The sequence below is a fragment of the Amia ocellicauda genome, chromosome 8 (assembly GCF_036373705.1).
Source record: "Amia ocellicauda isolate fAmiCal2 chromosome 8, fAmiCal2.hap1, whole genome shotgun sequence".
NCBI classification, from domain to species: domain Eukaryota; kingdom Metazoa; phylum Chordata; class Actinopteri; order Amiiformes; family Amiidae; genus Amia; species Amia ocellicauda.
In genome coordinates, this window is record NC_089857.1 from 23,301,236 (window position 1) to 23,326,393 (window position 25,158).

The 25,158-nt window shown below is 37.0% G+C and overlaps 1 protein-coding gene across 3 annotated transcripts; it reads left to right on the top strand.

Annotated features, from left to right (window-relative positions):
- The first annotated feature begins 566 nt into the window (after positions 1–566).
- On the top strand, positions 567–18,739 carry LOC136754683 (programmed cell death 1 ligand 1). Of its 3 annotated transcripts, XM_066710726.1 has the most exons (7): positions 586–622; positions 2,607–2,699; positions 6,344–6,403; positions 6,707–7,063; positions 12,032–12,313; positions 14,991–15,125; positions 17,865–18,739. In XM_066710726.1, the coding sequence occupies exons 2-7, from the start codon at positions 2,636–2,638 to the stop codon at positions 17,969–17,971; spliced, it is 1,005 nt and encodes a 334-aa protein (XP_066566823.1). In that variant the 5' UTR covers positions 586–622; positions 2,607–2,635; the 3' UTR covers positions 17,972–18,739. The 3 variants fall into 3 exon arrangements, with proteins under 3 accessions (XP_066566825.1, XP_066566826.1, XP_066566823.1); XM_066710728.1 differs by lacking the exon at positions 2,607–2,699 and having other exon boundaries at positions 567–622; XM_066710729.1 differs by lacking the exons at positions 2,607–2,699; positions 6,344–6,403 and having other exon boundaries at positions 572–622.
- Positions 18,740–25,158: the final 6,419 nt, after the last annotated feature.

The following is a 25,158-nucleotide window of genomic DNA, read 5'->3' on the forward strand; positions in this document are numbered from 1 at the left end:
AAATGAGACGCACCTGCCTTTTAAACCTGGTATGGTTGGCGGGAAGTTTCCAGTTGACTTTTCCACCAATCCTAAAGCCCTATTGATAATTCAATTAGGCACCATGCTAGGAAATAAAAAAGGAGCAAAAGTAAAATAATTAAATACAAAATTAACTTAAAAGTGAGTGTGTTAAAAGTGGACACAATCTGACATTTATAGTTGATATTGCCTTTGGTTATGCTTATTTTCTATAGTAGATTTTAGAGCGGAAAAAGAAAAGGTAAGAAACAGAAGAGGCAAAGAGATGAGGGAGAGTTAGGAAGGGAGAGGAAGACATTAGCTGAATGAGGAATAAGATTTAAGTAAGGAGTGTATAAATATACGAGTAATACACAATTACTTATACGGTATGTTAAATGGTTAATACCACCCACTTATGTTTACATTGTATGTTTTGTATACAATGATTCGCCAGGTGATATTCTTATACATTACACCAAAAAGAGAGAGAGACTGTTTACATCAACGTCGTAGACTGCACGTCACACAGATAAAAAGTGGAAGTTGAAATAGTCTGTACTTATGTTTCTGACAAGCAAACAGTAAGTGCGAGAGAGACGGGGAACATCGTGCCACTAAGGTACTGTAATATTACTTGCTGATACACAGTATTCAGTATACAGTGTTGTGAAACCTGCCATAATTTGATTATCATCCAATGCAAGCTGTATAAAGTGAACTGTTACGTTGTTTTGTTTTAAGATCAGAACTTCGTTGTTTTGTAATCATCAAAACAAAACAAAACAAAAAAAAAACACGTGTAGTTGGTGAACTTTTCGTAGAACATTTTAAATTAATTAACAGTAAAACATATATTTCGCATGTTTTTGATTGACAAATGTTATGGTATGGTCTGTGTTTTGATCTGACGATATACATTCATGTATAAGCAGAACAGTTTGAGATCTAATCTTAAAATGTGGGTACTTATTTCAAAGTAGCATAGCGTTGACGTCCTCTGTATTATACATTTGGGGTATTGTAGTGAGGTGACGTGTCGGAGGTTTTGTCGGGATCTTGTGTTTTTATGACACACCAGTAACATTTGTCTGAAGGCGCTTTAAATAAATCTGAATTTAACAGAGCTATATCAGCTTCACCCTGACGTTCCCTGGCATCTTGGTATTCTGTCCAGTCAGGTGTGGGCTGACAGGGTGGTTATAATTGTTTTGATATGCATACAAAATGTTGTCCAAATATAAATTTATCTGGGAATGAAATCCAAAGAATTGGGTAAATCTAACACAAATCTGCATACATTAAAAGGGGACAGGGTACAAGATATGGCAAATTAATACTACTACTACTACTACTACTACTACTACTACTACTACTAATATTATTAACAATAATAATATAATTGAAAAACACAGTTGTACACTGTATGTGCAGTTATATATTATGAGGATGATTGCCAAAGGTGGGAAAAATAAGAACTGTGGACTGAGTACTGTAACTATTCTCAACGGATAGTACTGTATTGACTGCTGCAGAATGTAATGTAATGTGGAGAAATTACAAAATATTGTAAATACTTTGATTTGAATCATATATATATCATATATATATATATATATATAGTATATAATACTTAATACAGTCAAACATAATTAATAAAGCATGCTGATGGACTTTGATTATAAAACAAATACATTTGTGATTAATCTAGTTAATTGCATCTATCAATATAAGGCAGCAAACACAAGAAATGGCAAAATTCACATTGAAAAGATAGTAGTAAGCTACAGGGAGATACACCCACCCATTTATAAGAAAGGGAATTAAAACTTGCAAGATTTGCTCTTCTGTGCTTTCATTTCATGGTAGTACAATGAGATGATCAGATTTTAAAAGCTTCTGTTTTTTCAGCATTTTTATCTGCTCCCCTTTTCCATCTCTCCATTAGCCTAAAATGAAGAAATGTGTGTATTGTGAAATAACACATTCTCATAGTGTGTTGTCCAAATGTTATTTGTTTGATGGGGCAGCAGCAGGTTGTTAGGTGACAGGTATCAGCGCTTCTATCAGTATTTAATTTAAGCTTGCTAAATCAGTTATTACAAAGATCCATCGGTACATTGTTCTCATTGATCTGAAAACAACAAAACTACTTATGTAGTAGAATTTAGCCACATTGCATTATAAACATAAGAAATATTAAGTAAACTGTACAGATAACACAATTTTGATTGTAATTAGTAGATGTTAATAAACAGATAGGGATCAACTGAATTTATAAAGAAGAAAGATTTGTTGACAACATGGAAATCAGAAGCCCTACATATCATGTCAATTGTAAAGGAAGCATGGTCAGCTCAGAGTTCACTATTTATAATTTGCCCTGCAGCAATATCCATTTGTCAAGGTATACATAATATAAAAATCGTAAGTCAGCAAATCCTATTGTCTAATACAAATTACTCTGTAAACACTGTTGCCTAACAAATAGATGTTATGCCAAAAAACACAAAGAGTCAGCTTATTGATCAAAAACAGTAGAAAATGTTCATTACAACTGAGTCAACTGATATTGTGCATGTAGCTCAACTACTCATATTTGTCAGATTCCTATTCAGGGAAACTACATCAAGATATGTTATTGTGTTCTGCGCTTGGGGAGACATGCACAGGACAGGATATATTCAACAAAGTGGGAGGTAAGATGCAGTAAGAGGCTGTGTTGGGAGAACTGTGTGGGCATGTGTCCAGATAGGGCTGATGCTATGATGGGCAAACATAAGGGTCTGAAGGCAAAAGTACATGCTGTTGCACCACACATAAGATTCACTCATTTTGTTATACATAGGGAAACTCTTGCTTCCAAGGCCTTTGATAATGAGCTTAGTAGTTTGCTTCAAACAGCATTAAAAGTAGTGAACTTCATAACGGCATGCCCCATGAACATGAGACGGTTTGCTGTCTTGTGCACAGAAATGTGATCTAAGCACAAATTGTTCCTGTTGCATACTGAGCTCAGGTGGTTGTCACGAGTTAATGACCTGTTGTGTCTATTTCAAATGAGAGATGAAGTGTGACTATTCTTAATGGATACAGAGTCACCCTTTACAGAATGCCTGACTGATACTAAATGGTTGGCAAACCTGGCATACTTAGTAGACATTTTTGAGTGATTGAATGTCACAACATTGGCCGTCAAAGTTGAGGGGTTTGTGAAAAAGCTGGAATGCTAGGAAACGTGAGTGGAGGAGGGAAGTGTGGAGATGTGCACTAGACTGCATGACTTTATGGAGGATGATGTTACAAAAGCAAGGATCAATCATCACCTCTGGTACTTTCAAGATGAGACACATGAAAATCATGACTGGATCTGACAACTGGCAGCCGCCTCTTATCAGAGCTACAGGACTCACTCCTCGATCTATCCAGTGACCGGACACTGTGTGCAGCTTTTGCCTCAACCCCGCTGGATGAATTCTGGCTGTCAGTCACAGGAGAGCACGGGATTATTTGTGCAGCTTTTGCCTCAACCCCGCTGGATGAATTCTGGCTGTCAGTCACAGGAGAGCACGGGATTATTTGTAATCACATTGGATAAACTGGTTCCTTGTGACCTATCTCTCGAAATGGAATACTTTTTCCACACTTATATACATTAAAAACAAACTACAGTCAAGACTCATGAGTGGAAGATGAGCTAAGTTTATCTGCCTCAAACCTCAGAAGTAAAGTAAAATCAATCCCTGAGCGTTGATGCAATAATCCAGAAGTGAAACAAAAAGTGCAGTAAATATTCCCCTTTTTGTGCTCTTTCCAAAAACTGATGCAATGGAAAACTTTAGGTTTAAATTATTCCAAAGTAACCAAATAAAACACAATGTTTCCAAACAAATCAATTAAGCCGTCAGATACGGCCATACCAAAACATAGAGCCCATACTGCAGTGATATTACAGCCATAGCTGACCGAGGCAAGAAACCAGAAAAACTAGTGAAGCCTGTTTACAAAGGCCTGTTGTTGTTGGTTTAATTCTTCTTATTGTTATTGACCAAACAATGATTGAACAATTCTTGAAAAACATATATATTACAAGAGCAACGTGCTAACTAACCACTGTACCAACACAGATGGAACAAACTACACCAGCACAGACATGGCAAATGTTATATGAAGAAGAGGTAATCATTTCTACTCTATGTTACTGTGTAGTTAGATAGCACAAGGGTTGGGAGGGGCATTTGGCCATGAGGGCTCCCTGCCACCCCCTGCCTTCCTGCTCCGTGCCAGTCAGTGGCACCCTTGCACTCCCTCAGGACCAGTCAACAACGGATGCACTGGTGCGGCAATACTTATATTTTTGCTGTGTAAACCTGAATGTTCTTGCTAAATCAAGATTTAGCTACACTTTAATAAATCTTGAGGCTACAGTAGAATATATTTGACCGTAACCTGTTTTTCTGAGGGAACAATGGCCTGGCCAGGAGGACAAATGTTGGGCATTTAAACACTGAATCTCTCTGCAAGGAAAATGCAAGATGGTGAGTGACATCCTTCAGTCCATGCTTTCCTTTTAAAACAAAGTCACCTGTACTATGCCTTCTTGTCAGTGGGTTGCAAAGCATGGACTTCACACATCATTTCCCAAAACTTTCACACATCACTACTGTCAGACCGGAATTGAAGGATCACTATAAAACTGATGTATTTGTGACCTACATGACTCAATTGAGGCAGAGGATTGAAGGACAATTTAGTGATTTGTGCAACAGAAAAGTGTTCCATATTTTGAAAGAATCACATTGCCGTACCTGTGTGAACCACCTCTGCCAAATCAGAATCTGAACTTTTGGAACTTCAGCTGACTTTGATATGCAGGCAGTATATTCAATATGTTCTGTGCCTGAATTTTGGTGGAAAGTACCTCAAGAAAAATATCCCACTTATGTATCCTGTGCTTTTAAGGGACTGTCCATATTCTATAGCACATATGTGCACAAAGCCAGCTTTTCAGCAATGAACTCAATGAAGAACAAATACCGTAACAGACTGAGACACAACTGCCTGCAGCATTGCCTGCATTTTAAATTAATTTGAACAGGCATTTTCCTCACTAGGAATAGGGGTTGTTCTGTTAATGGAAGAAAATGGTTGCATTCACTGTTAATGGCATGACAATTAAGTAATAGATGTCAAGATTTAAACTGTTTAGCTTTTTATCTGGCAGCAAGTATTTAGTCATCCTTTTGTTGTGTTGTGTTTTTTATTGGGTGTATTTCAGGGAGAAGTAGCTATTCTCCTCTTTTGACCACAGCTTCCCTTTTGTCAGCAATTTTATTAGAAGTTCTTCAAAAGTGAGGTCTAAGAACATTTGTATTATAAGTTTATTTTGAATACATAATTATGAGTTAAGTATTAATAATAATCTATACATTAATTTTGCTTGATGGCTTTACATCTTATCAGAGAAAAGTGTCTGAATATTATAGCATTTTTTGCATTTTATATGAATTTTAAAACAATTGTATTAGGCTTTAATCAAACCTAATGATACATAACTTTAAGTTTATTTCTCTTGATGGCTATTTAATTGTCATTATACAATTGTCATTTTGCAGAGCCTATACAGTTATTTCCTTAAGAAATTTGTATTCTGATTTAATCTGAAAACTGTCTCTTGCACCATCAACTTCCATTGAAGCTTGTATTCCTTATTTGAAGAACTTGGTAAAAGATTAACTTTAAAAATTATATATATATATATATATATATATATATATATATATATATATATATATATATTTTTTTTTTAACAAGATCTGAAACAACACTTATTATCCATTTTTGCATCCTGACTGCAAAGCCAATCACGTGTTTCTGTATGGACTTTACAGAGTGAGGATTACGGGATTTAGACTTTTTCTTTAAGAAAACATGACTAAGGTGTTTAGAATACTACATTTTGTGATACACATATTAGTGTTTTGCAGATGGTTTGTCATAATTAACAGGCATGATGTAGACACTTAACATTCAAAGATCACAGTAATGTAAATCTTAGTAATCTTTGTAACTAGCGTTTTTTTCATGGTGACAACGTTTTTGGTATAGATAGATATTATATTGGCATTCTACTGATATTTATTTAGAAATGTGTTGAATTAATAGATTATGAACCTAAATATCTATTTAATATTAAATTGGGCCACGTAATCTAAAGTGTTGCTGTAATTTCTTATAGAAATGTAATGCATACTCCATTTGAAGTAGCATAATGTTATCAATATTTGTATTTTTTTTACAGAAACAAATATTGCATGAAGCTAAATTCACTTTTTCTTTTTAGGTGAAATGGAGAAAGCACTTCTTGTAATTGTACAAGTTGTGTTGTTCCCTACTATTCCAGGTATAAGTACATTACTTTCTGTCTGGTAATCTGTGCAAAGTGTCCAAACTCCAAGTTGTAACAACTGCTAAAATTATATCTGCACCTGCACAAAGCTGTGTGAGCCAAGACAAGCCAATCAAAAAATAAAATAAAACCATCTATATGATACTTTTTATTCTTAAATTGAACATCTGATTTTTCTCATACCCCCACACCTGATAGCAACTGTTTCCAGGGGAGATATTATTTTGAATAAATAGATACTTGAAACATTACATTTACCTTAGAAGCACAAAGTAATGTTTTTGTCTGTTTTTCCAGGATTATTCACAGTGGAAATGACAAACAACTCTTACTTGGCCGAGATTGGGGGTGTCATCACAATGGAGTGTCGTTTCCCTGCAGAGGATGGAGTGATCCTATCTGGGTTGAATGTCCACTGGCATCGCATCCAGTCTAGTGGCTCCCTGGAGGTTTACAGGCTGGTGAATGGACAGGAGGACCTCACCTTCCAGCATTCCCAATATAAAGGCAGAGTATGCCTGCAGAAGGAGAAGCTCCCAATGGGCCTGGCTGTGTTGCAAATATCAAATCTCAGCATCTCAGACTCTGGGAAATACAGATGCCTTATTGAACTCGGAGGAGCCGACTATAAAGAGTTTACTCTCACAGTGCGAGGTATGTGGTAATATAGAGACAGTGGAGGGGTTATATTATTTTTAAATGATATAGACAGTGACTGACAGCAGAAAAGTGTCCCAAACCACTCCCTTTCTCTCTCATTACCTTAGTAGTACTATGGTCAACATCTTAAAAGGGAACATGCACAATTACTAAAATTATAGTTTTATTTGACTTTACATTTTGCTTTAGTATTTAAGTAAGATGTAAAGCACTTTCCAGGTTCAATTCTATCATATAAGTAACTTTTAAACTTTAAAATGTAAAACTTTCTAATCAATGATGAATGTAAAACTCTTTCAGAATTTCAGGATGTGTTGTGTGGATTACAGAAACACAAAGGAAAAACAAAAAATCACCGGATTTGTCTTCCCTGTGGCAACTCGAGTCAGCTCAGGGGTGCTTTTAGCTTTTAGTTTTTCCCAATAATAATAATAATATTGTGATTTAACTTTTTCTTCAAAAAGTACAATCATCCAACCTCAGCACTGTGTAAAAACAATATTTAAATTTTAAAAATCCATAACAATGTATCAAAAACTTTAAAATAATGTATTGTATAGTAATATTTTTACATAATCCATAATTGACATGATTATCATGGTTCAGATTGTTTGTATTATTCATACTGTTTCCCCAAGATATCATGAGAATCAGATTCGTTATTGCCATGTCCCTGACAATTTTACATAAATATTTGGACAGTGACACAATTGTCATAATTTTGGCCCTGCATGCCATCACAGTGGATTACGAACGAAACAATCAAGATGGGCTTTAATTGTAGACTTTCATCTTTAATTTGAGGGTAGTTATATCCAAATTGGGTGAACGGTGTAGGAATTACAACCATTTATATATGTGGTCCCCCCAATATTAGGGGCTCAACAGTTTTTGGACAAACTAACATAATCATGGATTAAATTGTGAGTTTCAATACTTGGTTGCAAATCCTTTGCAGTCAATGACTGCCTGAAGTCTGGAACCCATAGACATCACCAGATGCTGGGTTTCTTCCCTGGTGATGCTCTGCCAGGCCTGCACTGCAGCTGTCTTTAGTTCCTGCTTGTTCTTGTGGCGTTTTGCCTTTGGTTTTGCATTTAGCAAGTGAAATGCTGCTCAATTGGATTCAGGTCAGGTGATTGACTTGGCCATTGCAGAACATTCCACTTCTTCACCTTAAAAAAGTCTTGGGTTGCTTTCACAGAATGCTTCGGGTCATTGTCCATCTGCAGTGTGAAGCACCGGCCATTGAGTTTTGAATCTGAGCCAATAATATAGCCCTAAACACTTCAGAATTCAGCCTGCTGCTTTTGTCAGCAGTCACATCATCAATAAATACAAGGGAACCAGTTCCCTTGGAAGCCATACATGCCCATGACATAACATGCTTCACAGATGAGGTGGTATGCTTCAGATCATAAGCAGTTCCTTCCCTTCTCCAAACTCTTCTCTTCCCATCATTCTGGTACAAGTTGATCTTTGTCTCATCTGTCCATAGGATGTTGTTCCAGAACTGTACAGGGTTCTTTAGATGTTTTTTTTGCAAACTCTAATCTGGTCTTCCTGTTTCCTGTTTACATCTTGTGGTAAACCCTCTGTATTTAATATGGTGAAGTCTTCTCTTGATACGACTACCTCCTGGAGGGTGTTCTTGATCTGGCCAACTGTTGTGAAGGGGTTTTTCTTCATCAGATAAATAATTCTTCTCTCATCCACCACAGTTTTTTTCCTTGGTCTTCCGGGCCTTTTGGTGTACCTGAGCTCACCAGTGCATTCTTTCTTTTTAAGAATGTACCAAATAGTTGATTTGGCCACACCTAATGTTTTTGCTATCTCTCTGATTGGTTTGTTTTGAACAAACAAGAACTAAAGACAGCTGCAGTACAGGCCTGGCAGAGCATCACCAGGGAAGAAACTCAGCATCTGGTGATGTCTATGGCTTACAGACTTCAGGCAGTCATTGACTGCAAAGGATTTGCAACCAAGTATTGAAATTCACAATTTAATTCATGATTATGTTAGTTTGTCCAAATACTTTTGAACACCTAAAATTGGGGGGACCATATACACTCACCTAAAGGATTATTAGGAACACCTTTTCAATTTCTCATTAATGCAATTATCTAACAGGGTGTGGTCCTGGTCAAGACAATCTCCTCAACTCCAAACTGAATGTCTGAATGGGAAAGAAAGGTGATTTAAGCAATTTTGAGTGTGGCATGGTTGTTGGTGCCAGACGGGCCGGTCTGAGTATTTCACAATCTGCTCAGTTACTGGGATTTTCACGCACAACCATTTCTAGGGTTTACAAAGAATGGTGTGAAAAGGGAAAAACATCCAGTATGCGGCAGTCCTGTGGGTGAAAATGCCTTGTTGATGCTAGAGGTCAGAGGAGAATGGGCCGACTGATTCAAGCTGATAGAAGAGCAACTTTGACTGAAATAACCACTCGTTACAACCGAGGTATGCAGCAAAGCATTTGTGAAGCCACAACACGTACAACCTTGAGGCGGATGGGCTACAACAGCAGAAGACCCCACCGGGTACCACTCATCTCCACTACAAATAGGAAAAAGAGGCTACAATTTGCATAAGCTCACCAAAATTGGACAGTTGAAGACTGGAAAAATGTTGCCTGGTCTGATGAGTCTCGATTTCTGTTGAGACATTCAGATGGTAGAGTCAGAATTTGGCGTAAACATTTGGAAGTAACTACCCTCAAATTAAAGATGCATGTCTACACTTAAAACACATCTTGATTATTTCCTTTCAAATCCATCGTGGCGAACAGAGCCAAAATGATGACAATTGTGTCACTGTCCAAATATTTATGGACCTAACTGCATATACAGACGGGTGACAAATTAAAGGAAAAAACAAGAGTGTCTCCGTAAGGTGTTGGGCCACCACGAGGCACCAGAACAGCTTCAATGCGACTTGGCATAGATTCTACGAGTCTCTGGAACTCTAGGTGAGGTGATCACTCGGAATAACTGTAATGATTTGCAGTGACCCTTCCCTCTAAGGGGACAACTAGACCCAAACCATGGCAGGAAAATGCCCCCCACAGCATAAGAGAGCCTCCGGACCCCCTCACTGAAGGGGTCAAGTAGTCAGGCCTGTACCGTTCTCTTGGTGTCGCCACACATGCACTCGCCCACTTGTCCAGAACACGAGCCAGTTGAGCGTCTCTGTGACTGAAGATCCTGCCATTCGTGCCCCAATAATGACCCCTCTTTCAAAGTCAATTAAATCCTATCCTCTTGCCATCTTGATCCAAAATCGAGGTCAACTGGGCCTGCTCAGCATTTGACATAATGATATGATTCAAGTTGTCGCTGGGAAGACAAATCAGCTGCTTTGTAGTTTTTTCACTGATTTTCTGCCATCCAGGAAAACACATTCTGACACCCCAAAAGAGCAGAAAGCTTTTGACATCCGCCATTATTTGGTACGTTTTCCATTTTTAAGTTTTAAAAGTTGCTGATATGATCGAACTGCTATGAACTGCCATAAATCTTACTTATACACAATAATAAGATGTAAATATGTATAAAACCAGTACCAATTCCTTAGGAAATGAGTGAAAGGAGGTTTTTGCGTGCCCTTCAACACACCCTTGGAGTGTACACTACAATTCACTTATGAGGAAGAGTTTTTGTGAAGTCTCAGAACTCTTTGCATCAAAGGTGGAGTCTAGTGGGGAAAAATGCATATAATTATAATAATAATAATAATAATTATTATTATTATTATTATTATTATACAGTATGCATCTTTATAGGTTTTATTTATTTTAACATGTTCGTGCAATTCAAACATAGCAGTATGGGTTAAAAATGTGTTTATATAACTTCAGAAGGTATAATTTATTTCTTGCTGGTTCCATACCCAGTTTAAAGTAAACAAAAGCATACATTCCTCTGCATTGTTATTTTTACTGACTGCCCATTTTATAAGCCTCACCAGCAAACTGTCTCTTCCCTGTTTGCAGAGAATACTTTTTTTCTGACATCAAGAAGAGAAACTGAAAGTCAGAAGTGTGAATTTCCTTTTAACAGAATACCAAAATTTTAGATTTAATCTAACACAAGAATCACAACTGCAGTTTGCAAGTGGTGGGTGTGTCAAAGTTTGATTTGTCTGGGGGAAAAATACAATGAATATACATCATAGTGGAGAATACATATTGTTGCTTGTATGCTTAAATATTGAGAGCATGGTGTGTCTCTGGTCTCTGTCTGACAGAGTTGCTGACAGTGCTTTGATAATGGTGGAGATGAAGATCTCTTGAAAATAAAGAGTTTAAATGTTCAGGCGGCTGCATTTCTTGTTCTTAATTTACCATTTACACACAACAAGATAGCATCATCTTTGTCTGCAAATTGGCTGTATATCACCATATATACAGAATGTGGATATTCTTTTCTGCTTTTGCTTGCAAGAAACACCTTGAAACCAATATGAGGTGTTGCACTTTACACTGTCTAAATACTGCTGCAGTACCAACAATGTGCCACTACAGATAACCACCTCGAGAAGTAGTTGAATGCAAATATAAAGTGTGGCTCTATTTCCATTTTCGATTTAAGTAATTCTGCAACAGGGCTGCCACAGACACTGCAATTTACTTTTGAGTAAACATACCTTTGGAAACTAGACCAAAGTACACCTCTATATTGACAATTGTTGTTAGTAGTGTACTCCTACTTGGCTATGTGAAATCAGGATTTGAGAAAAATGTATAACAATATATACTACTCATATATTTGAATGGTGTGCACATAGATACAGTACACTGATAAAATACATAAACAATGTATTGTAATGTCCTTGTTTACACTGAGATAATTCTCCTTTTTTATAAATCTGAGGTCAAATTATGAGTATTGTGTGTCTTTTAATTAAATGTTTTAATTGATCAGGGTATTTTTAATTTATACACTTTTTTGTGCTCTTCAGCTGCCTATAAACCAATAAAAAAAGACATAAGAAAAACCGAGGAGGACAACATGGTGGAATTGTCTTGTCAGTCAGAAGGCTACCCTTTAACCAGTGTTTTGTGGAGGGATGCAACTGGAAAGAAACTATCCATGAAAGCCAATACCACATATTTCAAAACTGTAAAGCACCTCTTCCACTTATCCAGTCAAGTCATTATCACAACAACCAACAACAACACATACACCTGCACTTTTTTGGATGAGGCAGGGATGGGCTTTTCAGCCAGTTTTAAAATTCCAGGTATGTATGACTAGCCAAGGTGTATGTGGTTAATATATGAGGTAGAATAATGGAGCATTGATATGTGAAAATGTGGGTTCAGATATTTATTTCGTTAAGTATTGTTTCATGTTAAAAAAAAAAAAAGTAATGGTTGAACTAGGTGTGTATCAATGAGAAAACCAAGTAACACTTGGAATATTTGTATTGTTTGCAGTCTCTCTGTGCTAAGTCTCGTCGAGAAACAGTGGTTCTCATTGGAAAACACTTTTACGCTGTGATGTCCGAAAGGGAAGTTGCTCTCATACCGCTACTTCCCTGCCTACTCAACCAGTTCTAAATGAGAATATCCAATTTAGACACAGGACATATTTTTAGAATACTAAGACCTTCCTTTTTACACAAGGTCACTGCTGAATAACTGCGGAGGATCCCCCAGGCCACTCATTCCCACCCAGCCCTGACATATTTCAAACTATTGAGTGGCTTGATCCGGGTTTGACTCTTCAGGACATGGTTCAATTAGCAGAAGGCTCTCTCTGTGGTGATAAGAAATTCATTTTTTTAAATGAGTTTTTTGTTGTTTTTTAGGAGCAGGTGCTTTCATTGGCAGAGTTTACATGTGTGTTTTGACTTTACTTTTTGAGTCAAAAATGAAATGACCCTCTCAGACGCACAACAATATAGAGAGCATAAGGATAATGGGAAATATAAAGTGCTGGTGACAGATTTTTAGTATCGATATACTGTTGAAGAAATGTACTACAGTGGTTGGTATATTATGGTATATTACAGGGGGGTTTGAACTCTTTAGATTCACATACCAATCAAATCCTTACTTGGTGTTCAATTCTGAACTCCTTTTTTTAGTTCAAACCACAAATGTCCTATCGGATCTACTGTAGGTCTGGAGATCTGGATGGTCATTCATGAATACTGATTTTGTGTTCACCCAAATATCCAGTTTATTGGCCAAAATGTTGTAGTGCATCTTTCCCTTTATTCTAAGAAGAGCACCAGGACCAGTAGATGTAAAACAATCCCAAAGCAAAACAGATCTAACTCCATATGACATGAGCTTCATTTAAATTTTCAGTGCCAACCATAACAATGATGAGCATATCCATAAATTACAATTTCAGTTTCTTCTGATTATAAAACATGGACCCAAGTGTCTATGAGATGCAGTTTGGCAAATTCATATGCTTATTTTTGTGTTGTTCTCTCAGAAGGGGCTTCTTCCTTGTAATTATTTAGACATTGTATCCTGATGATGCCAAACTTTCTTGGAGATCTCCAACTTTTGCCCTTGGGTTTGAGTTTGCCTCCTGAACATAAAGCTCCTTGCACTTGCAACCTAGTTTTGGGGTGTGAATAACACCATCGTCTTTGAGTCTTATCTTTTTTCCTGTGAATCACATACTAGATATTTAAAAAATAACAATAATTTAAGACAATCCTGAAAATAAAAGGTTTGTTTGTTTGTTTGTTTATTTATTATTATTTTATCTGTATTTTATATAAATTCACTGATACATAGCAATACCTTATTATAGTCTGCTTTGCAGTTACATCTACATAGAACATGAAGTCAGGCGAAGATTCAACACTGCAATGCAGAAATTGTAGAATTAACATGAATACAGCCAGAGAGTACAGAGAATACAGCAAGTGGGCACAGAGCAGCCCCTGTTTGGCTTGAGTGTGTTAGTGTAACCAAGGCATAAGTCTAGGTTCAATGCCATGATACATATTATAAGGTGATCTTTTTGCACTGACTTTGTTTCTGGCATTGGAACTTTTCATCATTATTACTGGTTGTTGTATGTTAGTTTGGATAAAGGCATCTTGTAAAATAAGTTACTTACATGAATGCCAATACTTACATCAAAACTATTTGTAGGAGATTACTATTCTGTTGAGGCTGAATATATATAGAGAAGTGGACTCTGCCTGGAATATTTAATGTGAAATTAGGTAATTTCCAGTTTGTATTTATATCCTGAAACATTTACTGCTGAGTCATGGTTGAAGTTCCACAAAAATATCATAAAGTTTTCTGGTCTCCTGAACACACTTCTCAGTTCCATTAAAGGACAAGTTAAATGTTCTCAATCAATGGATTGATTGATTAAAGTTACAGAGAAAAAAATCAGGATGACTATGTATGTAAGTAGAACTTTCACATAATTGTGCAATCAGTTATGTGGAAAGAAGTTGTATTGCTTATTAAAGGTAATATAATTTTAGTTATCTTAACAAAATAAGTAAGGATAATTTCAGAATGAATCTTAACCTCATAAACCCACAAGTGAATTGCAAATTACAAACCTCTGCGATAGGTACAGGTTTGGATTTTGCTATCATGGGCAGGTCAGAGATCTATTTGGTCTAGCCCTGTATAAGAGCTCTGACATTAAGTGAAGAGAAAATAATGAATGTTACAGTTACTAATCCTAGTATCTTTAAAATAAGATTATGCTCATTAAAAGACACTTCAAATGACAATTTCCTTTCAGTCTTGTTCTGCTTGATTCTTCCCATGCAAAAAAATATTTACTGTTTTAAAAAAGCAGAAGATAAGTACTGCTGAGTAGACATAATATCACACATACATATACATCTGGTTGCAAAATATAATGCTATTAATAAATCGCCTTATAATCAAATTTTCTCTTCAAATTTCTCTTCTCTTCAGATGATTTGCGGAATTCTACTGACTTCCACCTTGACTACAGAAACAGAAACACTTTGACTACAGTTATGGCGATACTGATTTCAGCTCTAATACTTACAGTGGTCGTGGCCATCGTGGCATATCACAGGCTGAAAGGTAAATTCATGGTTTTGCCAATGTCACCATATAGCTCGTAATAAAATTATAATGAATTATGTATTATTTATTTAATGTTTAACATCCTCTAATGTGGGTTGACTGAATCGGCACTTAAAGCTAGGGTGAATCTGGGGCTTTTGTCACATTTGTGTACAGTTCTTAGAAGAACATTCTATATTCTATATTCTATATAATGCTTGAAAATTATTAGGAATATTAAACACATGAAATACTGAAACTCCTGAAGTGCTGCTCAGCTTTAGTACACTGTGCGGTAAAGAGTAAATAAGTTGTTCCCTGTATGTGTTTATTAGAAAGTAAAAAGTAAAAAGTGATTTGTGAGAAGTGAAGTGTTGCGGAAGCTACTGAAACCCCTTCAGTATTGTCCTCTGTAGCCATACAATGAAGTATATGATAAAGCTGAAGTATGACAGCCAATGGGACTTTTTTTTTGAGATTCTATGTGTTGTGAAATTCACTTGATTGTAAACCTCATTTTATGTTTTTCTGTGTGATATGATTCTGCAATTTCCTATCGTTTTCAATGTGAAAAAATAAAATATCCCCTTTTTTGGCCCGCCACTTTAGGGAATTTGACAACATCGCATTACAGATGTGTGGGTGGCACTTAAATTAGAATTGTCATGGCTCATAACCAAGCCTCACACTGATGCTAGTAATGAGGGAATGCACTTCTTTTGTAACATTTATTTCATAGAATATTATTTTTTCAGTTGTTGGAACTAAAGAAAGTCTTTTTCTTGTATGCACACAAACCAGCAGTGAAGTTTCTGTTTGACAGAAATGTCATACCCATTGTAAAGCATGGATATTAATGTGTGTTTGCTTTGGTCTAGTATCCTCTAGTCCTGGTGTCCTTGTTAGAATTGAGGAATGGATGGATTGAAAAATATATCATTATATTTTAGCCAATAAATTGGACTCTCTCTGCATAGAAATATAAGCTCAGTTGTAAATGGACTTTCCAGCATGTGAACTATCTGAAGTACACATTCAAGTCTACTACCAAAAGGTTAAGGGAGCACAAAATCAGCATTCTTGCTGATTGGCCATCACAATCTCCAGAAGAGTTTGGTATGAACTGAATGGAAAAAAATGGTTGCATTCGTTCCAATTAACATGGGATCAGTAGTAAAATTTAATGAAGTCACATTGTAGATTTCTGATGTATGCCCCCGCAGGCTTGAATTTACAGTAACAAAGTTTTAAAAAGTGTAGTTTTCAGTCACCCTACAAATGTAGTATTACAGTTTAGTTTACTTTTAACTGGCAGTAGTAATTTGCAACCTTGGGTTATTACATTTTCAATAAGTTTGGTTGTTGTGTTCTTTCTTGGGTTTATTTCAGAGGGGGGCAGCTATTCTCCTCCCTCGACCACAGCTTCCCTTTTGTCAGCTTTATTAGAAGGACTCCAAAAGTGAGGCAAAAGAATTATTATTTTTAATTAACTATAAGCCTATGTCATGGAAGGTAACAAAGCTCAGCTTATTATTTATATACAGTACTGTGCAAAAGTTTTAGGCAGGTGTGAAAAAATGCTGTAAAGTAAGAATGCTTTCAAAAATAGACATGTTAATAGATTATATTTATCAATTAACTAAATGCAAAGTGAGTGAACTGAAGAAAAATATAAATCAAATCCATATTTGGTGTGACCACCCTTTGCCTTCAAAACAGCATCAGAAAGAGCTGTAACTCGCAGATGGGAAAAGGCACCCATCAAACCTGAGAGAACTGGAGCAGTTTGCTCAAGGAGAGTGGGCCAAACTACCAGTCCAGAAGTGTAGAAATCTTATTCAGAGCTACAGACAGTGCTTGATTGCAGTTATTGTCTCTAAAGTCTGTGCAAGGAATTATTAGGTAAAGGGTCCCAATATTTTTGTCCATGCCATTTTCATTTGTTTTACTATTTAAAGTAATATGTTACGTCATAAATCAAAAGCAAAGTTTCTGTTCTATTGAATGTGAAATAAAGAATGGTGGATACCAAATACTTTTGTCAATTTCTACTTAGTTTAGAGAAAATTGTGAGTTTTTTTTTAAAGTGGAAGGGTACCAATATTTGTGCCACGTCTGTATATATTTATGATCGCTTCAAAAATAGAATACTGTTTATTGGGTTGAGTATTTTACATTTACGTAAATAAAAACAATTCAATTTTTAATACTTTTGATTAAAATCATTAAAATGTCAGTCCTTAAAATCACTTAAAAAAATTTAAAATCTTTGTGATTTTAACAAAAACTAAAACAATTAACTTTAAAATAAACGTGCTCAAATCAACAAAACAAACGTGATAAAAGCAAAAACTGCACACCAACAAAAGGGTCAAATACATTGAAAATAACTGAAAATGCATTGAACAAAATAAAAAAACAATTAAAAAGTAAAAATAAAAAACAAACAAAAAAGGTCCAATGCATTTTAAATAGCTTCAAAAATAGAAGGGGGAACAATCAAATCACAATGCAGACTGATTAGTGGAACATTTGTTTTGTCTTCACTTTGCTGTATCTCTTGGCATGATCCCTCTAGTGGTGGTGAGGGTCCCTTGCACCATCTCTAGTTTCAGACAACTTTCAAGGGAGAAAACAAGGGCAGTATGGTGAGAAATTGAAAAAAACATTGAGTTAATGGAGAAAACATTATAGAAAAGCCAGAGTTGTATTACTGTGTATTGCCTCCTGAGGCTTCCTGGGCTTTCTCTCCCCGAGGTTTGTTCCCACCTGTCGTCGTGGAGGGGCCATCCTGGAAGCCTGGAAGGGAATGGACACAAATGAGAGCACCGCACAGAGGAGCCCCATTCATACCCAGAAGCTAGCACTTACCTGGCGGAGAGGAGATGATGAACTGTTTGTGGACTTGCCTGGCCAGACCTTGGATAACCAAAGACTCTTTCTATTTGTTTTTCTATTGGTGATTACAAGGGTATTAGGGTTTTAGTTACGATACCGCATTCTTTGTTTTTGTTACCTTTACATTAAAATGTACCAGGAATCACTGCTTTAATTAAATACATCTGTGTTTGTCTCTATGTACATTATATTTCACTTTCATTTGAGAATGAAGAATGGCAAACTCGTCAGCATTGTATTTGAAATTCAACATAACTTCCCAAATGCAGGATACAAAATGACAATTCAATGTAAAGTATTGTAACAGTACTAGACTGAATATGGGTTTCTTTCAGGATGCAAAACAAACCTTAAAAAGAGGTGGCAACATTAAAAGAGGTGGTGAAATTAAAAAGAGGTATCGAAATTTAAGAAGAGCTGGAAAAATGTAAAGAGTGGGAAAATTAAAAGACATGGCAGATTTAAAAAGAGCATCATTTATAAAACATCTGCCGAAAATGAAAATGGATGCCAGTAATGACATACAGGACACATATGTCTATAACAGGAAACCATAGTTCTATATAACTAGAAGTACCACCTCCGGTTTTGAGTGAGAATTTGTGTGGTCATCTTGGATGATATCTAATTGGATAACTGTACACAAAAATACTAAAAGAACAGCAAAGATGCTGTGAAAATGTATTAATTTAAAAAAGATGAATAAATAAAATATATTGTACTCTTGAACCATCTTCAAGAGATGTGTTTAAATTATGTGGTGATAAACAAATAGGACTACAAGGGTTCACTAATACAATATATCAGATTATCATTTGGACGTAAATAACCATCAGCCAATTTGCTAGTCATTTAGTAGACCATAGATCTGGCATCTATGCATAATTACATTAAACTAAATCTACAGGAAATCATATTTAGTATGGAATTGATAACCTTAATTTTGATTTGATCTTTGTTTTAGGTGAAGTTTATTAAATCAATTATATTAAATACACAGTGATGGACTGGCGTCCCATCCTGGGTGTATTCCTGCCTTGCGCCCTATGCCTGCCGGGATCAGCTCCAGCTTCCCCGCAACCCTCACCAGGATAAGCTGTTTTGAAGATGGATGGATGGATGGATGGATAGATGGATATTAAATACAATACATTGTGAAAACAACACACTTTCAAAATAAATGTCCTCTGTATTGTGATCCCATAACGTCTTTTTTTGATACTTGTGTTTTAAGAACATAAGAACATAAGAAAGTTTACAAACGAGAGGAGGTCAACAATATCCCCTGTGAAGAGCCAGAATCTTAAAAGACTGCATCACGGTCATATGAGGATGCAGAAAATACTGCTTGCAGGGATGTGAATACATTTTATCATTCAGTTCTTTTTAAAACACCATTATTTTCTAAACTTGACACATGACTGCTCATGATTGGATTTAGGTGGGGGCTCTGAATGGGCCACCAAGGACATTTACCTTTTTGTTCCTTAGCCACTGCAGTGTAGTTTTGGCTGTGTGCTGTTTCAACTTTCTTGCAGAGAGCAGCAGGTTTTCCTCAAAGATTTCTCTGCAAAATTGATGAAGTTCCATTTTAGTTTCGTCAGATCACAAAACATTTTGCCACATGGTTTCAGAATCTCCTGAGTGTTTTTTGCATACCTCAAAGGTGGGCTTTGTTGAGTACCATAAAGGCTAGATTTATAGAGTGCTTCATATATTGTTGTGACATGCACACTTTGACCAGTCTTGGTCATAAATGCTCTTGGATTTCAGTCGGTCGTTCAGTTTGTTCCTTTCAACTGCTTGCTGTTTCTTCCAAATGCATATTTTTACTCAACTTGTGATTTATTCAATACTATCTCTGCACTGATTTGTTGTCCAAGGTAGACATAACTTTTGACTTATTTGAGTATCCATATATCTACTTAAATTTTCATGGATTTAACAAAGCTGTTAAACATGACTTTTGTTTTACTCAGGTTCATTTTCAGTCCAGTTTTCCTGACTGCATCAGAGAGCCCCTGAAATTGAAGTTGCAGGTCTTCAGATGTTTTTGTAAATATGTTCAAAAAATGAACAAAATGTTCACTTGCTGCCTAATATATCCCACCCACTGACAGGTTCCATGATAACTAGACTACCAGTGTTATTCACTTCACCTGTCAGTGGTCATAATGTTATGGCTGAATGGTGTAATTTGTCTGTTCATTTGTTACAGGTGTGACTAAACTTTTTTAGAGTTGTGTTTTCGGTGCACTGTTGAAATTAGTTCTTCAGATTCAGTTATCTAGCTAGATAAACAAGGTTTTATGTTTCAAATGAAGAGGGTAGTGGCGAATATTATATTTTTAATGTTGATCATGAAAGTGTAACGATAAAGTTTAAAATGAAGCACAAAAAAAGAGCTGTGTACAAGAGGCATGGTTTGTTATGAATATATAGATGGGTTCCTTTATAAAAGCCTTTTTTATTGTAGTATTGTAGACAGATTCTATATATTTCTATAATTTTGTATTGGTTAGTTTGGGTAACAAAATAATTACACACGATAAAGTAAAGCATAATACAAAAAAAAATAGATGAGAAATATATATATATATACACAGTGAGGGAAAAAATGATCCCCTTTTGTTTTACTCAGGTTCATTTTCAGTCCAGTTTTCCTGACTGCATCAGAGAGCCCCTGAAATTGAAGTTGCAGGTCTTCAGATGTTTTTGTAAATATGATGATGTCATCTGCAAATTGTAATTTGTTCAAACAAACTCTGTTTAACTTGATTCCTTTTTCTTCCAAGTCCAAAGTGTTGAACATATGGCAAGCCATTGTGACATTTAATCCATAATTTCTGATATAAAAAATACAATTGCTGATATCAGCAATTCACAATGCAAGTCATGAATTGCTGATATCAGCAACTGTATTTTTGATATTAGCAATGATGGATTAAATGTCACAATGGCTTGCCATATGTTCAACAATAGCTGATCATTCTTGATATCAACAATTGTATTTTTGATATCAGAAATTGAATTCAGAAATTATGGATTAAATGGCTTGACATATGAACTTCAAGAGTTGTTGGGAAGAGTTTGGAGAGATTGTGTCTCCTTGACATACTCCTTTGCAGATCTTGATCTTGTCTGTGTCTTAGTGGAGTTGATGTAATATTGTTGTACATATATTTAATAAGAATAACTGTTGCATTGTTTCATTTATCTGATATTTGTTTATTTCTGAGATACTTTGTAAAAAGTTTTGCCAGAATCTTTTCAATTTCTTCTGCAGCGTTTTTTAGGGTCTCCACTTCCATCATCTCCAGGTGCTTTTACATTTTTCATCTTCTTAATGGCATATTTTTTACTGCTGTCATCACTACTATATGAGTTTTTATAGAATCATTCCACTGTTCTGATAATCGCATTTTGTTTTTAATGGTTGTGTCATCATAACTTTTAAAGGCATTGATTTGTTTATTTCCTGTTTTGATGCACTGCTTGGAAATTGTGATGTCCCCCTCATTTTAAATGGTTTCTGTTTATCTCCGGTAATAAGTTTGCTTACGGTTTTTCAGGGGATCCAAAATTATTAATTTCAAAGGGATGCTAAAGAAGCTGCGCAAAGATTGCACCAGGAACACAGGAGTCATTCAGTGGATGTAATATGTAATGCATAAACCATGGCAAGTGTTGAATTAGCAATTTTATTCACAGCTTTCAAGTTCTATTAGGCATGAGTTACACCAATCAGCCATAACATTATGGCCACCTGCCTAATATTGTGTAGGTCCCAAAACAGCCCTGACCCGTCGAGGCATGGACTCCTCTAGACCTCTGAAGGTGTGCTGTGGTATCTGGCAGCAAGAAGTTAGCAGCAGATCCTTTAAGTCCTGTAAGTTGCGAGGTGGGGCCTCCATGGATCGGACTTGTTTGTCCAGCACATCCCACAGACGCTCGATTGGATTGAGATCTGTGGAATTTGGAGGCCAAGTCAACAACCTGAACTCGTGATTCATCAGACCAGGCCACCTTCTTCCATTGCTCCGTGGTCCAGTTCTGATGCTCACATGCCCATTGTAGGCGCTTTCGGCAGTGAACGGGTCAGCATGGGCACCCTGACTGGTCTGCGGCTACGCAGCCCCATACGCAACAAACTGCGATACACTGTGTGTTCTGACACCTTTCTATCAAAACCAGCATTCACTTTTTTAGCAATTTGACCTACAGTAGCTCATCTGTTGGATTGGATCACATGGGCCAGCCTTCGCTGCCCATGTGCATCAATGAGCCTTGTCCGCCCATGACCCTGTCGCCAGATCACTGCTTTTCCTTCCTTGGACCACTTTTGGTAGGTACTGACCACTGCAGACCGGGAACACCCCACAAGAGCTGCAGTTTTGGAGATGCTCTGATCCAGTCGTCTAGCCATCACAATTTGGCCCTTGTCAAAGTTGCTCAGATCCTTACGCTTGCCCATGTTTCCTGCTTCTAACACATCCATTTTGAGGACAAAATGTTCACTTGCTGCCTAATATATCCCACCCACTGACAGGTTCCATGATAACTAGACTATCAGTGTTATTCACTTCACCTGTCAGTGGTCATAATGTTATGGCTGAATGGTGTAATTTGTCTGTTCATTTGTTACAGGTGTGACTAAACTTTTTTTGAGTTGTGTTTTCGGTGCACTGTTGAAATTAGTTCTTCAGATTCAGTTATCTAGCTAGATAAACAAGGTTTTATGTTTCAAATGAAGAGGGTAGTGGCGAATATTATATTTTTAATGTTGATCATGAAAGTGTAACGATAAAGTTTAAAATGAAGCACAAAAAAAGAGCTGTGTACAAGAGGCATGGTTTGTTATGAATATATAGATGGTGGGTTCCTTTTTAAAAGCCTTTTTTTATTGTAGTATTGTAGACAGATTCTATATATTTCTATAATTTTGTATTGGTTAGTTTGGGTAACAAAATAATTACACACGATAAAGCATAATACAAAAAAAAATAGATGAGAAATATATATATACACAGTGAGGGAAAGTATTTGATCCCCTGTTGATTTTGTATGTTTGCCCACTGACAAAGAAATGATCAGTCTATAATTTTAATGGTAGGTGTATTTTAACAGTGAGAGACAGAATAACAACAAAAAAATCCAGAAAAACGCATTTCAAAAAAGTTATACATTGATTTGCATGTTAATGAGGGAAATAAGTATTTGATCCCCTATCAATCAGCAAGATTTCTGGCTCCCAGGTGTCTTTAATACAGGTAACGAGTTGAGATTAGGAGCACTCTCTTAAAGGGAGTTACCTGTATAAAAGACACGTGTCCACAGAAGAAATCAATCAATCAGATTCCAAACTCTCCACCATGGCCAAAACCAAAGAGCTGTCCAAGGATGTCTGGGACAAGATTGTAGACCTACACAAGGCTGGAATGGGCTACAAGACCATCGCCAAGCAGCTTGGTGAGAAGGTGACAACAGTTGGTACGATTATTCGCAAATGGAAGAAATACAAAATAACTGTCAGTCTCCCTCGGTCTGGGGCTCCATGCAAGATCTCACCTCGTGGAGTTTCAATGATCATGAGAACGGTGAGGAATCAGCCCAGAACTACACGGGAGGATCTTGTTAATGATCTCAAGGCAGCTGGGACCATAGTCACCAAGAAAACAATCTGTAACACACTACACTGTGAAGGACTGAAATCCTGCAGCGGCCGCAAGGTCCCCCTGCTCAAGAAAGCACATGTACAGGCCCATCTGAAGTTTGCCAATGAACATCTGAATGATTCAGAGGAGAACTGGGTGAAAGTGTTGTGGTCAACACAACTCGCCGTGTTTGGAGGAGGAGGAATGCTGCCTATGACCCCAAGAACACCATCCACACCGTCAAACATGGAGATGGAAACATTATGCTTTGGGGGTGTTTTTCTGCTAAGGGGACAGGACAACTGCACTGCATCAAAGGGACGATGGACGGGGCCATGTACCGTCAAATCTTGGGTGAGAACCTCCTTCCCTCAGCCAGGGCATTGAAAATGGGTCGTGGATGGGTATTCCAGCATGACAATGACCCAAAACACACAGCCAAGGCAACAAAGGAGTAGCTCAAGAAGAAGCACATTAAGGTCCTGGAGTGGCCAAGCCAGTCTCCAGACCTTAATCCCAGAGAAAATCTGTGGAGGGAGCTGAAGGTTCGAGTTGCCAAACATCAGCCTCGAAACCTTAATGACTTGGAGAGGATCTGCAAAGAGGAGTGGGACAAAATCCCTCCTGAGATGTGTGCAAACCTGGTGGCCAACTACAAGAAACGTCTGACCTCTGTGATTGCCAACAAGGGTTTTGCCGCCAAGTACTAACATTAACATGCAAATCAATTTATAACTTTTTTGAAATGCGTTTTTCTGGATTTTTTTGTTGTTATTCTGTCTCTCACTGTTAAAATACACCTACCATTAAAATTATAGACTAATAATTTCTTTGTCAATGGGCAAACGTACAAAATCAGCAGGGGACCAAATACTTTTTTCCCCTCACTGTATACACTCACCTAAAGGATTATTAGGAACACCTGTTCAATTTCTCATTAATGCAATTATCTAACCAACCAATCACATGGCAGTTGCTTCAATGCATTTAGGGGTGTAATCCTGGTCAAGACAATCTCCTGAACTCCAAACTGAATGTCTGAATGGGAAAGAAAGGTGATTTAAGCAATTTTGAGCGTGGCATGGTTGTTGGTGCCAGACGGGCCGGTCTGAGTATTTCACAATCTGCTCAGTTACTGGGATTTTCACGCACAACCATTTCTAGGGTTTACAAAGAATGGTGTGAAAAGGGAAAAACATCCAGTATGCGGCAGTCCTGTGGGCGAAAATGCCTTGTTGATGCTAGAGGTCAGAGGAGAATGGGCTGACTGATTCAAGCTGATAGTAGAGCAACTTTGACTGAAATAACCACTCGTTACAACCGAGGTATGCAGCAAAGCATTTGTGAAGCCACAACACGTACAACCTTGAGGCGGATGGGCTACAACAGCAGAAGACCCCACCGGGTACCACTCATCTCCACTACAAATAGGAAAAAGAGGCTACAATTTGCACAAGCTCACCAAAATTGGACAGTTGAAGACTGGAAAAATGTTGCCT